Source organism: Canis lupus, chromosome X (genome assembly GCF_048164855.1).
Source record: "Canis lupus baileyi chromosome X, mCanLup2.hap1, whole genome shotgun sequence".
In the NCBI taxonomy this organism is placed as follows: Eukaryota; Metazoa; Chordata; class Mammalia; order Carnivora; family Canidae; genus Canis; species Canis lupus.
This window is the reverse complement of record NC_132876.1, coordinates 112,254,777-112,271,743: the sequence shown is the minus strand read 5'-3', so window position 1 is coordinate 112,271,743 and position 16,967 is coordinate 112,254,777. Positions and strand designations below refer to the sequence as shown.

At 42.8% G+C, this 16,967-nt stretch overlaps 1 protein-coding gene across 10 annotated transcripts in view; it reads right to left on the bottom strand.

Moving 5' to 3' along the window:
• CTPS2 (CTP synthase 2) overlaps positions 1-16,967 on the bottom strand; it is a 108,900-nt gene that overhangs the window by 65,624 nt on the left and 26,309 nt on the right. For 9 of the 10 annotated variants that reach the window (XR_012026441.1, XM_072816595.1, XM_072816596.1 and 6 more), the window contains 7 exons: positions 13,974-14,090; positions 13,461-13,544; positions 12,516-12,596; positions 9,355-9,506; positions 4,962-5,094; positions 1,986-2,074; positions 746-840 (listed from right to left, as the gene is read on the bottom strand). Coding sequence is in view for 9 of the 10 variants with exons in the window: in XM_072816595.1 (XP_072672696.1) it covers positions 746-840; positions 1,986-2,074; positions 4,962-5,094; positions 9,355-9,506; positions 12,516-12,596; positions 13,461-13,544; positions 13,974-14,090 (751 nt within the window). In the remaining variant the exon portion in view is untranslated. The remainder of the gene's footprint in view (positions 1-745; positions 841-1,985; positions 2,075-4,961; positions 5,095-9,354; positions 9,507-12,515; positions 12,597-13,460; positions 13,545-13,973; positions 14,091-16,967) is intronic. The other variant, XM_072816602.1, reaches the window with a different exon arrangement.

Sequence of the window (16,967 nt, the reverse complement as noted above, 5' to 3'; positions counted from 1 at the left end):
GAACAAACACATTGGGGCACCTGGGTGGCTCGGTGGTTAAGTGTCTGCCTCTGGCTTGGGTCATGATCTCGGGGTCTTGGAATTGAGTCCTGCATCAGGATCCCCACAGGGAGCCTGCTTCTCCCTCTGCCTTTGTCTCTGCCTCTCTCTCTCTCATGAATAAATAAATAAATAAATAAAATCTTTAACTCAATCAATCAATCAATAAAATATGAACAAAGGCATTAAAAAGACCTGGCTCTACCAAATTTTAGCAGAGCTCTTCTGTGACACAGGATGGTCTTTTCTAGCTCAAAGTGGTAAAAAGATGGATCTGAGTGAAAACAGGGGAAGGCAAGGGCAGGTGTACACAGTGACTTCTCCCAGCCTCTTGCTACCCAACCAGAACAGTGGTAAGTTCTCCCAGGTCAACAACCTTCGCTATATAGGGCCAGACAGTAAAGATTTTAGGCTTTCCAGCCTGCTAGTCTCAAACTCTGCCATTGCACTATAAAAGCAGCCGCAGACGGTATGTAAACACATTGATGTGCTTTACTCCAATAAAATCTTATTTACAAAAACAGGCCATGAACCAGGATGGCCTGCAGAACATAGTTTGCTGACCCCTATGGCAGACTATTTGGCACCTAAATATTCAAATCCAACTTCACACCCTTCATGTTAGGAAACCCTAAGAAATGTTACCCCTACTAGATATCAACAGTCTAATAAACTCATAGTTAGGATGCATAAACATGAGTTTTACCCAGGAAAGGTATCTTCTTTGCCCGGGCCCAAGAAATGGCCTGGAGTTTCCCCAATGTTCCTCGGATTCCGAAGCCTCCTGGCACAAGAACGCCACTGCAATCAACACAAGACAAGGGTGAATTTGACATTGTTTTTGCTTTTAAAACTCTCATTTTCAGCCCCTCATGCTTACTGATCCCGAGTCCAATGCTTGGCATCACTGCTAGAGAATATGCTTGAGGTCTAGTTTCAGAATCGATCACGTGATTTTACATCCTGAACTCCTCCCAATGTCATGAAGAAGAGGCAATAATTTTTCACAACTGACTTTGATAAATATATTTTTTGATAGGTCTCTGTGGTATGTGAGCATAGTGACTGAGAAACTAAGTGAATTAAAAATACCACTGAGAAGGATGCTGGGGTGGCTCAGCAGTTGAGCGTCTGCCTTTAGCTCAGGTCGTGATCCAGGGTCCTGGGATCGAGTCCCACATCGGGCTCCCCACAGGGAGCCTGCTTCTCCCTCTGCCTGTGTCCCTGCCTCTCTCTGTGTGTTTCTCATGAATAAATAAATAAAATCTTTTTTAAAAATGCCACTGAGAGAATTATCTGAATAAAAAAAGATTAAGGTTCTTTTAAAAACACTATTAGAAAGATGTTAAGACCTCTTGCATAATCAGAAAGAGTTAAACTGGTAAAATCAGCCTAAGATTTCAATTGCTAATTAAATAGCAACACATGAAAGTCTCTTGGCTAGGAGACACTCAAAAGACCTGGCAAACACTCATTGGACAAGACAAAAATTCAAGAGCTAACCGGGAGGGTCATGCTACCCTCACAGTACAGTGTTGCTCCCAAAAGTTCTGTCGATTACTTATAAAATAAAACCTAGAATCAAATGATGTAAAAAAGAAAATATAACCAAGAGAGAAGAGTTGTCGTCCTTGTATTTTAATTTTGCATATGTAAGATCTATTTCTGCATATTTCAGAATCAACACACTTTCTCCCCAATACAGGATCTCCATCCTCCCCTGAAATAAAACCCATTTCCAATGCACATTCCACGAACATGAATGTGGCACATTTCAAAGAAAGTGAGGTGAGGCTACAGTGTGATCCCCCTTAATGACCAAGAGTACAACAGACAACCAACCTTTCAAAACACACACATAAATTAGGAATTGGGGTAAATCAAATTGTTACAGAAAAAGCACAGTGGTATTCTCATAACTGGTATGGACAGTCCTCAGCACTCACTCAGCTTTGCAGAGCTTCTGCCAAGCTTCATGGAATTTCACAGGGTCCTCAGTTTCGGTGGTCTGCTCCAGATCAATGGAGTCTATATACTAAAAAAAAAATCCAGTAGATTAAAGGAACATTCAAGAAAAGTAGATACTCAAAAATACTCGAGGCATCTAACACTATGCCCCAACTATTCAGTGACTACTTATTATGCAAACATTGCACCGGTCACTTAGGATAGGAAACCACAATCTCTGTCTTGGGGTTCTTATAATTTTCCAGGAAGACTACAGACCCAAATAAACAGGCACTCACACCATAGAGTGATAGTGGCTATGATGGGCAAAGAGAATGCTGTGGAAATAAGTAGGAGCCACACGTAAGCTAGATCTAGACACTGCAGGAAAGATGGGAAGGAGCACCATCGGGGAAGGTCTTTAGGGAGGCGATGTCCGAGAAGCTCAGCCCTCGAGGATGAGCATGTGCGTGCAAGTTGGGAGGCTGGAGGGGGAGCTGTGTCAGAGTCACAGCGGGGAGGGGAGGCAAAGGAACAGCTTGCATGAAACCTCAGAGGGAAGAGACAAAGCGGTGGTCACTCTGGAGCCCTCAAAACAGACTCCACCCACAGAGAGTTTACATTTGAAGCCATTGGAAAGTCTTTAGGAACAGAGAGAACAGGGATGTCTGGGTAGCTCAGCGGTTGAGCATCTGCCTTTAGCTCGGGTCATGATCCCAGGGTCGCAGGATCGAGTCCCACATCAGGCTCCCTTCATGGAGCCTGCTCCTCCCTCTGCCTGTGTCTCTGCCTCTCTCTCTGCGTCTCTCATGAATAAATGGATAAAGTCTTTAAAAAAAATTTTTTTTTAAATGGGCAGCCCCGGTGGCGCAGCGGTTTAGCGCCACCTACAGTCTGGGGTGTGATCCTGGAGACCCGGGATCGAGTCCCACAAGGGGCTCCCTGCATGGAGCCTGCTTCTCCCTCTGCCTGTGTCTCTGCCTCTCTCTCTCTCTCTCTCTCTCTCTCTCTTTCTCTCTGTGCCACTCATGAATAAATAAATAAAATCTTTAAAAAATTTTTTTAAAAAGGAACAGAGAGAACAAAGAGGGATTTTAATTTTAGAAGGATCACGGCACTATGATGTACAAATGGAGGGAAGAGGGCAAACCGGTCAGGAAGCTGCTCCACTTAGCCAGGCGAGGTAAACACAGAAAAAAAGCGGTCTAAAAAGAATATGACAAGACCATGATTCAAATAGTACTTTGTGGAAGCCAACGTCAACAAATTCTGTCTACTGAAAAATCATGTACAATGACTCCTATGTAGGTAACAGTCTCCATAGACCTATATTATTTTAGTATTTATTTTGTAAAAATTACTATCTGAGGGATCCCTGGGTGGCTCAGTAGTTTAGCACCTGCCTTCAGCCCAGGGCGTGGTCCTGGAGACCTGGGATTGAGTCCCACATTGGGCTCCCTGCATGGAGCCTGCCTCTCTCTCTGCCTATGTCTCTGCCTCTCTCTCTCTCTTTGTCTCTCATGAATAAATAAAATCTTTTTTAAAAATTACTATCTGAATATATAACATAAAAAATTTTAAAGGCTTTATAAAATTTGTAATCTAATAATTTACTATTGCTGTTTTCTTTTTTCTACAAGGGGTGGGGGCCGTGAAAGAGTGGGAAGAGCAAGAAGTGAAGTGTTCCTTGGAAAGCCACAAATAAAAAGTAATTACAGGGGCACCTGGGTGGCTCAGTAGGTTAAGTGCTGGGCTCTTGATTTCAGCTCAGATATGATCTCGTGGTCATGAGATCAAGCCCCATGTCCAGCTCCATGCTCAACAGGGAGTCTGCTGGAGATTCTCTTTCTTTCCCTCTACCTCTTCCCCCATACTCTCTATCTCTCAAAAATAAATAAATAAATAAATAAATAAATAAATAAATAAATAAATAAATAAATAAATAAAATGAAGCAAATCTTTTTTTAAAAAGTGATTACTGGGATCCCTGGGTGGCGCAGCGGTTTGGCGCCTGCCTTTGGCCCAGGGCGCGATCCTGGAGACCTGGGATCGAATCCCACGTCGGGCTCCCGGTGCATGGAGCCTGCTTCTCCCTCTGCCTGTGTCTCTGCCTCTCTCTCTCTCTCTCCCTGTGTGACTATCATAAATAAATAAAAATTAAAAAAAAAAAAGTGATTACAGTAGGAGGAGGCTAGAAAGGTGAGAGAAAAGTCAGATAGGTCCTAAGTCGGAAGTTAGTAAATTTCTTAGACATATACATGAGTATCTTTTTGCTCATTACATAAAAATTTCACCATTTAAATCAAGATAATAAGGCTTGCTGGACTGGACGCCTGGGTGGCTCAGCAGTTGAGCATCTGCCTTTGGCTCAGGGCATGATCCCGGGGTCCTGGGATCGAGTCCCACAATGGGCTCTCTGCAGGAAGCCTGCTTCTCTCTGCCTATGTCTCTGCCTCTCTCTCTGCATCTCTCATGAATAAATAAATAAAATATTTTTTAAAAATATAATAAGGCTTCCTTAAATCATGGTATACCTGTATAGAATATCATTAAATATAACATATGTGTCTAGAAAGATATGTATCAAACTGGGAAGGACAGGTGCAACAGAGAAATAGGATTTCAGGGAGGAGGTATCTTCCGCTTTCTGTATTTTACATGATGCTTTGTTTCAATTTCCCACGTTGAGCATGTACTATTTCTATATCTAACAAAGACAAAGAATATACTCAAAGTATATATATGAAGTCCTCCAGACTTCATCCCATACACCTTTTTCCTTTGCTGACTTTGCTCTGTAACCTTTCACTGTACTAAATCTTAGCCACAAATCCTGCTGTATACTAAGTACTATAAGTCCTCCTGGTGACATCAATCCTGGCAGCAGTCTCGGGCTCCTTCAACACAACCTGTCTCTGAAACATGAGATATCACAGTGAATAACTGAAATATGAGGAAGACCAGCCGGGGCTCACCATCAGATTCAACTTGTGGTTGATGGCCAAGGCTGAATGTTCCAGGGCTTTGAACACGGAGGCATAGCAGTCGCTGAGCTTGGTGTATTTGCCAACCAAGGCTATGGAGCACATTTTCTGCAACCTTTCGTACCTGAGATGAAAGGCATGCTTAAAGGTTATATGCATGTAATATAACATCACAAATATAATGACAGCCATTGTTCTTATCCCAAGGCACTTTTTAAAACCTTAAGAGCAGATGAGCCTCGAACTTGATGTGCTTGACTCAAATACCCACCCCACCCCCAGTGAATGAAAATCTGTGTGTCAATAGATTGCAAACTCATAAGCAACCTCAACGTTGGCTTACTAAGCAGGCATGGATATAAATCCAAGTAAAGTGTATCAAAGAAACAGTTAAAAGCATTAAAAATAAAAAACTCTCCTTATCTCATAAACATGAGCTGTCCTTAAATTCGTTGATAAGGTGACATTGTATAAGAAAATTCATTCTGAATGTCAACAGGAAACATTTCAATATTAAGTTTGTAAGGTGACATTATATAAGAAAATGCATTCAAACTGTCTACATTAAACATGGTTACAGTCCCAGCTGGCCCACAAAGGCAGGTTATTCATGGCATGCCCAAAGAATGTCACTCAGAGACATTTAGATCATTTTTACGAGAAAATTCCAATCTGAATAAGATGCTCAATCACAGTTTACCACTTAAGACACCATGTTTACTGTTGCTTTGGCTAGAAATTCTGTATAACGAACACAAAAATGGTCTGGTCTGGTACTAACTATGTAGAAACATCATTTTGGGGCTGAAGATGTTTTAGGGCCTGGAAGCAAACCATCCCCCAAACACCTTACTGTGAGCAGGAATCTCTTTCATACCAACATCTGCAAAATGTGCCAGACAAATATAATTGCAAATAGGCTGGAAGGAGAAGAATGCATAAGAAGCTAAGAAGTTAAAAGTGACAGTAAAGGTGACTTTCTAGGAAGGTGACTGAAGCCCCTCAGAGAAGGCTGCTAAACCTTTAGCTTGTTACTGAATTTTATGTTGCTCTGGAGATTGTGTGGCTGCCCATGCTTCACCCCATCTCTACATAAAAGACACAGATGACAAAGCAAGTTGGTATCAAGGCAAGATTCTGATACATTGTCAGAGGGAAGCACTCCCCGTGCCAGGTTTGACCCTGGAGAACTGGCGGTCACAACCACATCTGAGCACACCAGCTGGGCTGAGTTCTTAACCCCTATTCTCACTCCTCCACTGAAGGAGGAATGTCAGTTCTGCTCCCGGGAAGGAAGCAGGACTGGGGTCCTCACCATCACTCCCTCCTACTCACCTAGTCTGGTCTATCAGGGGAGGAGGAGTCACTTGGCAGCCAGGTGAAACAGGTGAGTCTATTGGCCCACATGTCCCAGGGAAACAGGTCCCTGCACGCTCTCTTTCCCTCTCGGGCCTACAGGCTAGGCTCACCGGGCCCTGTCCACACCAGCCAAGCTCTCACATGCTCTCCACCTGGCCATCAGCTGGGTGTGAGGGGCCAGCCGCTTTGCTGCTTCGCAGGCCCACCCCATAGGCAGGTCCCCAGTGAGTTGAGCTGTCCCCACTTTGGCCTGGGGTCCCAGGTGAGCTCTGCCATCCAATTCCACCAGGGACCCCTGGCTTCTGAACAGCACTGGACCTCCACGAACAAGGCAGCCCTTTGACCTCTGCCTTCCTGTATCTCTCTACAGGCCGTAGTGAGAGCACAGTACATACTGTCATTACCAATAAATCAATATCATCATGAAGGACCGATGCTCAATTTCCTTTTGCTTGAAGACTGCAGTGAGCTGAATAGCAACCCCCCAAAACATATGTCCCCCAGAATCTGTGGATGTAACGATATTTGGAAGAAGGGTCTTTGTGGACACAATTAAGGATCTCGAGATGAGATCATCTTGGATTAGGTTGAGCCCTATGTCCAAAGACAAGCATCCTTATACAAGAAAAGAAGAGGAGGGGAAAAAAGAGAGAGAGAGAGAGAGAGAGAAGAGGAGAGACATAGAGAAGGCCATGCAATGACAGAGGCAGAAACAGGACACCAAGGATTGCCAGCAGTTCCAGAAGCTGGACCGGTTTCTCCCTCATAGCCTCCGGAAGAAACCAATCCTGCTGATGCCTTCATTTTGAACTTCCGACCTCCACAACTGGGAGAGAATACATTTCTGCTATTTGATGCCACCCAGTTTGTGGTCATTTGTTACAGCAGCCAAAGAAACGAACATGAAAACCAAACACTGGCTTTAAGAAGCACAGAAGCATAGAGTATGATTTAGAGCTACTTCCAATCAAAGGAATGAAATATCAAAATTTCTAGATCAGCCCCAAGCTACTCAGAAAATTCCTCCAAAGCAACTGATTCCTTAAGCATTCTGGAGGGCAGGAACTTAACTATAACATCATGCAGGACACTACCTAAATTCAGAAACTGCACTTTGCTCCTGATATTACTTGCCATAGAAAATTCTTAAACACTTTCTAAATCTTGAAGTGACAGGGCAAGAGCACTTCAGTCTATTGATCGTCTACCAAGGTCAGTGATTTTGTCACCATCAAACCATTTTAATTATTTTTACCATCTTCAGTAACCAATATTCAGCGCCCCATGGAGATTAAGGTCTCATGTTTTCTCTCATAATTATCACAATGTATCCCCTGTTATATATGGATGGGAGAACAGGTCCAGAGAGGTTGGGTAATCCACCCAAACTCACACAGCTAGTGAGAGGCGAAGCTGAGATCTCAGTCCAGCGTGTCTGATGCCAGAGCTTACTTTTTTTTTTTATTGAGATACACGTGACATAAAATATTATCAGTTTCAGGTATATGACATAATGATTCAATATTTGTATGTATTATGAAATGATCACCACAATTAAGTCTAATTAACATCCATCCATTAACATCTAATTTTTTTTTCTTATGATGAGAACTTGTGATGAGATCTATTCTTTAGCAACACCGGAGCCCATGTTTGTAACTGCTGCCCGTACCTAAGCTGCACAAAAAGCCAGGCAGTTGGGACTTTATGGAGTTATGCCTTTGTCTACATTTAGTAAGAGAAAATAGGTGACAAGAATTTAATTTCCACATGACTTCAAATAAGACAAACCTTGCTAAAATTAATATCATGGTCTTAAAGCTAAAACCTGTCTGAGGTTTTAATAACAATGCTGACAGTTAATAACTGCAGGATGAAGCAATAATGTCAGAGCCTAAACCTTTCATTCAAGGGAATTTCCTTTAGGAAATGTTAGCCAAATCTTAAAAAACAAGTACTAACTACAAGGGCACGTGGCTGGCTTAGTCAGAAGAGCATGCAGCTCTTGATCTCAGGGTCGTGAGTTTAAGCCCCACATTGGGTGTAGACACTACTAAAAAATACATAAACTTAAAGGGACGCCTGGGTGGCTCAGTGGTTGAGCATCTGCCTTCGGCTCTGGGCGTGATCCCATGATCCCAGGATCGAGTCCCACATTGGGCTCCCTGCATGGAGCCTGCTTCTCCCTCTGCCTGTGTCTCTGCCTCTCTCTCTCTCTGTGTGTCTCTCATGAATGAATAAATAAAATCTAAAAATAATAATAATAATAATAAACTTAAAAAAAAAACGGCAAAAACCTGTGACATTTAAACCTGTTTAAAATATCAGAAACTCGGGGTGCCTGGGTGGCTCAGTCAGTTGAGTGTCTACTTTCAGCTCAGGTCATAATCTTGGAGTCCTGGGATTGAGCTCCACATCATGCTCCCTGCTCAGTGAGGAGCCTGCTTCTCCCTCCCAAAAGCTCTCTCACTATCTCTCTCTCTCAAAAAAATAAATATTTTTTTAAATAATAAAATACTCAGAAACTGAGAAAGAAACCAATCAAAATACTTCCAGAATTTTAAAAAATCATTCCAGAATCCAAATTCCTTCAATTCACTTTCATTTAAGTAGAACAAAATCAAAAGCCACAGAATCTTCAAAGAATACGGCAAAACACTCCACTAATGTGTTACAGCTTTAGGGAATCCTAAAGCCCCTTTAGGGGCTCAGCGGTTCAGCACCTGCCTTTGGCCCAGGGCATGATCCTGGAGTCCTGGAGTCCAGGGATCGAGTCCCCCATCGGGCTCCCGGCATGAAGCCTGCTTCTCCCTCTGCCTGTGTCTCTGCCTCTCTCTCTCTCTCTATCATGAATAAATAAATAAATTTTTTTAAAAAAATAAAAAATAAAGCTTTAGATAAATTCAGACCAAAACATATACATACAGAAAGTTGAATGTGACATAGGTATACTTAAGGTATGTCTCAATCCTTATTCCAAACCCAAGAATTATTAAAGACTACATTAGTAATTCCTTTCACATACCTGTCAGCCATATTTCTCCACTTGAAAAGCAAATTACTCGCAGAATCACCAATGGGCAGATCCAATCTCTCTTTAAAATATTTAACAATGCCTTGTTCCTCCAAAAGCACTGGCACTCGATATGTGGATGAAACATCATGGATACATATGACCTGATTAATGATGATAAAACACCATATTTAAATGACATGCCTCAGATATGCCACAAGAATGAGTTCAAGAATGAATCAAAACTCAAGAGACAATGGTAGTTCATTTATACTGACTGAAGAAAACCAAAAGCCCAGTGACCCAAACAAGAGGCAGAATTAACACAAGCTTAGTTTGACCCAATTATAAAACTCTTTGAACTCATTATTCCAACTCTAGAAACATGAATGCTGTGGTAGGACTTATTTGATATATCTCTATACATACATGTATAGAGAGAATCTGGTCTTTGTTCTCAATTCCTGGCACAAAGCTTCAAAAATCTCTGGAAATTCCTGAGTGACAGAGGTATCTTTGTTATGCTAATGAGGCGACTAACGGTGGGCCCTAGGTGGCTTCAGGATGGGAACTGGTCACCAGAAAATCCAACAAAGTTAGACTGGAACTTTCAGGCACCTGACCTCCAAGGATAATAAGGGGGTTGGAGAATGAGTTCAGTCACTTGACCAATGGTTTACTCAATCATGCCTAGATAGTGAAACCCCCATAAAAAAAAATCTCTGGACACCAAGACTCAGGCGAGTGTTCTGGTTGATAAATTTATAAATGTACCAGGAGGGTGGCACAGCCTGACTCCACGAGGACAAAAGCTCCTGAGCTTGGGACCTCCCAGGTCTTGCCCTATGCATCTCTTTATCTGGCTGTTCATTTGCACTCCTTATAATAAAATGGTAATAGTAAGTATAACATTTTCTTGAGTTCCATGAGTCATTCTAGAGAATTACCGAACCCGAAGGGATTATTGGAAGCCCCAAATTTGTAGTTAGCCAGGCAGAAATGTAGGTGGCTTAGAACAGTGGAAACTTGTGGCTGGTGCCTGATGCGGAGGGCAGTCTTGTAAAGAATTCGGCCCTCAAATTTGCGGAGTTTGATGCTCATTCCAGGTAGTTAGTGTCAGAGTTGAATTGCAGGACCCCAGCTGGAGTCAGAGAATTGGTGTTGAAACATGGATGCTTTATGTGTCAATGTCCAAGACACACGGCTCAAGGTATCACCATCTAAGTCCCCTTCATTTGGATATATTTTCAAACACACACTGAACCCAAATTAATTACACCTGTTAAAGGAGAACAGCTCCTTTAAATGCCAGGTGTTATGGTTGTTTTTCACATTCACCCTAACAAGCTTTCACCACCCTCTCAAGTATATCCAAAGGGACTACTGGCAGGCATTTAAGGATCTGCCACATTCTAAATCAATGCCAAGAAATGTTCTGCTAACTCTGTGTTCCATCTTCCCAAATCCATAGCCAAATCCACCCAAGGGTTCCTAAGCTGTTTGAACATTACCAACCTAATGCTTAGGACTATTGTGCCTCACTCTGCATACACCAAAGCAATTCAAAGTGCCAAGATGTCACTGATATGAGCTCCAGACCAACCACAGATTAAAACTAAATCTCTGGGCAGCCCAAACTCCCACAGTGGAAGACATGGAATGTGGAACTATTTACTCATTTATCCTCCAAGCCAGAGAGATTTTTTTCAAATGTCATGGTAATGACCACATCCATACAGATGTCTCGGGATCCCTGGGTGGCGCAGCGGTTTGGCGCCTGCATTTGGCCCAGGGCGCGATCCTGGAGACCCGGAATCGAGTCCCACATCGGGCTCCCGGTGCATGGAGCCTGCTTCTCCCTCTGCCTGTGTCTCTGCCTCTCTCTCTCTCTCTCTCTCTGTGACTATCATAAATAAATAAAAATTTAAAAAAAAAAAAAAAAAACATACAGATGTCTCTGACCCTCCATCCCTTCCTCAGGAAACTAGAGAAGATCTTTAAATGCAGGTTCACCAGGAACCAAGAAACAGGAGCATTAATTCACATTAGAAAAAAACAACACGCTGAAAAATGACTAATAAACTAACCTGTGGACTGCTGGGAGAGAATGTTTTCTGGAATCTCTAGTTCTATCGAAAACAGGCTCTGGATGGTCAGAAATTTGCATTCTTCCCTTCCCAGAGCTCTCAATAATCCAACTCTGAAAACTGTATCCTCCTTCCATTTCAGTAACCAGGTTACATTTATATAATACAGACACAAAGTCCTATTTACCAATAGGAAGGACACAAAAAACAACAGGAAAAAAACCTAAAGTGGCTTAATGACATTACAAATACAGGAGAGTCCTTTAAACTTGCTATCATCACATTTTTCAAAAGAGTTCAGACTCATGTGCCGACCCTGAAGCCTCAGGCAGGAGGCAGGAGCCTGTGCACTAAACTTCCTCCATAGATAAAGAAACCCAAGGAGATGGTTTCTAGGCTTCAAAGAACCCAGGGCTAATCTGGAAAAAAAAAGGTTTCTGCCAAACCTCACCCTTTTCCTGAGCACCATTCATATCGCTTTTTAAACTACAGCCAGCTCTGATCCCTTACAACTAAACCTTATTGCAAACAAGAGACAGATAAGAGAATGAAAGAAAAAAGAAAAAGCTTTCAGATCCCCAGGTGGAAAGCCCTGCAGGACAGAGGTCTTGAGCCCAAATCACAGTACAGTTTCTATAGCAATGAAGTGAACTGAGGCCACTGATGTGATCAGAAGTGATGGTGTGAATGTCAATGGAACCGGCAGCCTGGGGAAAGTTAAGCTATAACATGTACAAAGCAGAAATCGCAGCAAAAGCAGTAAGTGTCCTGGAAAGACAAGATAAACAGACGATAAGCAGGCTTCACACGGTTCTCTCTCTCTAGAAGTTTGACTGTAAGCTAAAAAGCCCACCTAGTTTTGTACCTGTAACTTAAGGAGTGATTATGCCAAGAAACATGATCTACCTAAGGAATCAAGGGTCTCAGATTGCTCCCTTCAGGGCACGGGAGCCGTGGCTGGATATGAATCTCCCAAAGCCTTCATAAATGCCGTGAGAAGTAATACGATCATTTAAGAGATGCAAAACATTAGCATCAGCAGAAGTGCCTGCCGCAAGGCACTCAGAGCTCAGGAGCAGCACTAACCTGTTCAGGGTTCACGTGACAAAACATGGAAATCTTTTCCTTCACAGCCATTTCGATGGGCGTTGAACTTCGGCAGACAATCTGTCAAAGTCAGTTGTGCACAGGTCAGCAAGAGGGAATCTGGCTGTTCATGCCGCCGTTCATTCTCTATATTAATTTCTTCTTACAGCCAGAGATTTGACCAAGTACGTACCTGTTCATTCTGGGCATGCCACTGGACTATTAGAAACACCTGAGCGCTAATATAAGCAAGCAGAATCAAACTCAATACACATCTACCAGTAAGCACTCAAAATGTCTAGGCATCTCTAGTGAACAAGAGTGAAGGTTCACAAATGTTGTCTCTTTGGATACAAGAACAGAGCTAGACCAAAGGTTGGCAAACTTTTTCTCTAAAGGGCCAGATAGCAAACATTTTAGGTTTTGCAAGTCAAGAAGCTACTGTCCCAACTACTCAGTTGTATCATTGCAAGACAAAGGCAGCTGTGCACGAATGTAAGCAACAGACCGTACCACATTCCATTAAGACTTTCTTTATAGGCAGCAGGCCTCCAGGCTGTTACTTGCCAACCTCTGATATAGACCATTGGTGATAACTGGATTACTTGTTATAATAAGGGCAATGACAGCCCACTGTACTGGGTGTCAGGAAAATCTGCAAGGTCCCACCTCACACTAAAGGACCCAGGGACTGTAAAAATGACGGGACACTGCACTTGTCTAGCTGTCAATGTGGCCAATTCGAGGACCTGGAGGAGAACAGATGGCCAATTTAGAAATATGTGAAGCTACCCTTGAGGATATGGGAATAAGCCTTCCCTGGCCCCAGATACAAAAACCTCAGTGTCATAGGAATCATTGAGAGATAAAAAGGACTTAGATGATGTTATAGATCAAAAAATGGAGGTCCTATTCCAAGAAATTTACCCATTCTCCTTTACTCACCAGATCAGGAGACAGGCCTAACCCCCTCAGCGCACGGACACTATTTTGTGTGGGTTTGGTTTTTTGTTCTCCGGTAGCACTGGGCTGAAAAGAAATGGGTCACTGTCAGTATACCGGACATTTAGCTTTTCTGGATAATGAATGGCTCCCTAGTCTAAAATGTGGAAAAAAAGAGGTGCCCGGGTGGCTCAGTGGTTGAGCATCTGCCTTCAGCTAGGGTCGTGATCCTGGCGTCTTGGGATTGAGTCCCACATCAGGGTTCCCACAGGGAGCCTGGTTCTCCCTCTGCCTGTGTCTCTGCCTCTCTCTCTGTGTCTTTCATGAATAAATAAAATATTTTTAAGATAAATAAATAAAATGTGGAAAAAACAGGCAGTTTCTCCTTTGCTGTCCTGTCCGCTGCTCCCTTATAGTGTTTCAATAAACTTCTATCTCCTTATAAAGTGTGGACCAAACAGAATATCACAGGAAGATTTCTAGAAGTTGCTGTCTATACTTATCTGGAAAGCTCACCTGTGGGACAAGGCTAACATGGATATTACAGAAATTTTCTCTTTTTGCTTTAAACTGGAATTGTCTGAATGCTTCCACAAACGGCATCCCTTCAATGTCTCCAATGGTGCCACCCAACTGGGAATAGAAAAAAAAAAAGACACAAGTGATCTTCCACAGCATACAGACTAATAGAAACGTCACTAATAAACAGAGCACAAGAACATATGTTTATAAATATACTAAAAATCATGGCATTTTACACTTTAGGCAGGTGAGATTTGTAATAGATAAATTACATCTCGCTAAGCTGTTTGACATAAAACGGAAAAGCATTGTACGTTTAAGAGAGACAGGAAGCAAAGGAAAGAGACGAGGAGGGAAACCAAGAAGAAAAGGTGCAGGATGACAGAGCCAGGTAAGCAGGTGAGAGAACAGGAGAAGCATCAAGAAGGGAAAAGAAATCGGGGTCAAGGAGGACTTTCAGTGGTGCCTAGGGAGCTCAGGTGGTTAAGCCTCTGACTTTTGGTTTTGGCTCAGGTCATGATCTTGGAGTCGTGGGATCAAGCCCTGTGTCAGGCTCAGGGATCAGTGAGGCGTCTGCCTGAGATTTTCTCTCTCCCTCTCCCTCTACCTCTCCCTACTCTCTAAAATAAATAAATAAAACTTTTTTTCTTTTTTTTTAAAGGAGGGCTTTAAGAATGACCTGATTCCTGTGTTTATAAGATCACCCTGCCTGCTGTGTGGAGATATGGACTAAGTTAAGTAAATCAATTCTGCTATCTCTGATTCAGTTGGATTTTACAGGTAGTAAATCCCCCCAACCCAGAAAAATGGAGGATCATTATAAAGCTGTCAACCCTTCCTCTCACCAAGACTGAAAAACAAATGTTTACAAAGAAAGGAAGACTTTAATAGAAAGGAATTCTTTTATTTTTATTTTTTTTTAATTTTTTTATAGAAAGGAATTCTTTTTTTTTTTTTTTTTAGAAAGGAATTCTTAAGCAGCCAAAAAGATTCCAGAATATAGGCCACTGAGGAGTGAGATCAGCTAGTTTCTACCAGTGGTCCACTTGGAAGGCAGAACTCAAATCCAGTGACTCCAATGACTATATGAGAACAGAGCCACCTGGCTCTGCCTGGTGTGAAATAGTGCCCTCTCACTCTCTCTCTCCCTCTCCACGTACAACACACACACACACACGCACACGCACACACACCTGCATACGTCTGAACAGTTTCTTTGCAACGGAGGTATGACTAGAATTAACTACTATTAAAACATGCTGGCTTGTTGAATTAAGTAGTTCCAAAAGCCGCAATAATATTCCTGACAGCTTAATCCTTTGATAAATGTGAACTTAATTTACAATGTGCTTCCAACAAGTAAGGCATTTTAAAGTAAGCATTTACTTTGGGATAAAATCTGCCTTAACCTACTCATCCTCACCATATTTGAATACTTAAAGACTATCCCATGAATTTTAAAATTAATTCTCTAGCATTTGAGCATCTACTGCATGCTCAACACTATACATGAGGTGCAGGGAAGAATTTAAGACAACCTGCTCCTAAAGAGCTCAGAATTTAGCGAGGAAAATCAGGCAGAGCTAAAGAACAATAATAAAGGGACACCTGGGTGGCTCAGCGGTTGGGCGCCTGCCTTTGGCTCAGGTCGTGATCCCCAGATACGGGATCGAGTCCCGCATCGGGCTCCCTGCGAGGAGCCTGCTTCTCCCTCTGCCTATGTCTCTGCCTCTCCTCTCAATCTGTGTCTCTCATGAATAAACAAATAAATCTTTAAAAAGAGAAAAAAAAGAACAATAATAAAGAGTGAAACTTGGAGCGCCTGGCTGGCTCAGTCAAAAGAGTGTGAACACTTGATCTCAGGTTCTCAGGCCATTTATACAAAAAGTTGGCTGACCCTCCCCTCCCATCTAAATGGCCTCCTAGCTTCTACCCTCTCCTATTTCTACAATTAAATCATTTGTCACACACCAGTAGAGTGACCTTATAAAAACTCAGAATGTTAAAAAAAAATGTCAGAATATATCTTTCCTGTGCTTATACCCAAAGTGGCTCACTGCTTCACTAAAAATAAAATCTAAATTCCCTTCAGCAGGCAATCAAAGACCCTGCATGATCTGGCCCTTGCATACGTTCCTTTTTTTTTTTTTTTTTTTTTTTTTAAGATTTTATTTATTGGGGCAGTCCGGGTGGCTCAGCGATTTAGCGCCACCTTCGGCCCAGGACCTGATCCTGGAGACCTGAAATCGAGTCCCACATTGGGCTCCCTGCATGGAGCCTGCTTCTCCCTCTGCCTGTGTCTCTGCCTCTCTCTCTCTCTCTCTCTCTCATAAATAAAATCTTTAAAAAAAAAAAGATTTTATTTATCTATTTGAGATAGAAAGCCAGAGACAGAGCAGAGGGGGAGGGAGAAGCTGACTCCCCACTAAGCAGGGAGCCCCAATGATGCGAAACTCGATCCCAGTACCCCGGGATCATGACCCAAACTGAAGGCAGACATTTAACTGACTGAGCCACCCAGGTGCCCCCCTTGCATATATTTGTAATCTCATCTTATGCCCCTGCTTGCCACAGCCCCCCCACATACACACACACACTGCCTGTACTTCAGCCCCACTGGCTTTGTAGGTTAGATGGACCACTACCCTCCTTCTTTACGTATATCTATCTCTTTATCCTTCAGCCTAAAAACCTAGGTCTTCCTCAGAAAGCAGACTTTGACCACCCACCTAAGGCAGCCTCCCTCCCACCACTCCCTATCACAGCACTGTGTCTGTGCCCTTCTTACTGACTCAGCACCAGGTGCCATTATTTCCTGTGAGTTCTTGTTTCCTGCCTCTCTACCCCATTAGGCTATAAGCCCCATGAGAGTAGGAACATGCCTGCTCTGCTCTGTACTCTATCTCTGGCACAAGCCCAGCTCCCTGTACACAGCACTGGAGTTGAAGGTTCGGGACAGGCCTCCCAGAAATATGCCACTTTGCCATG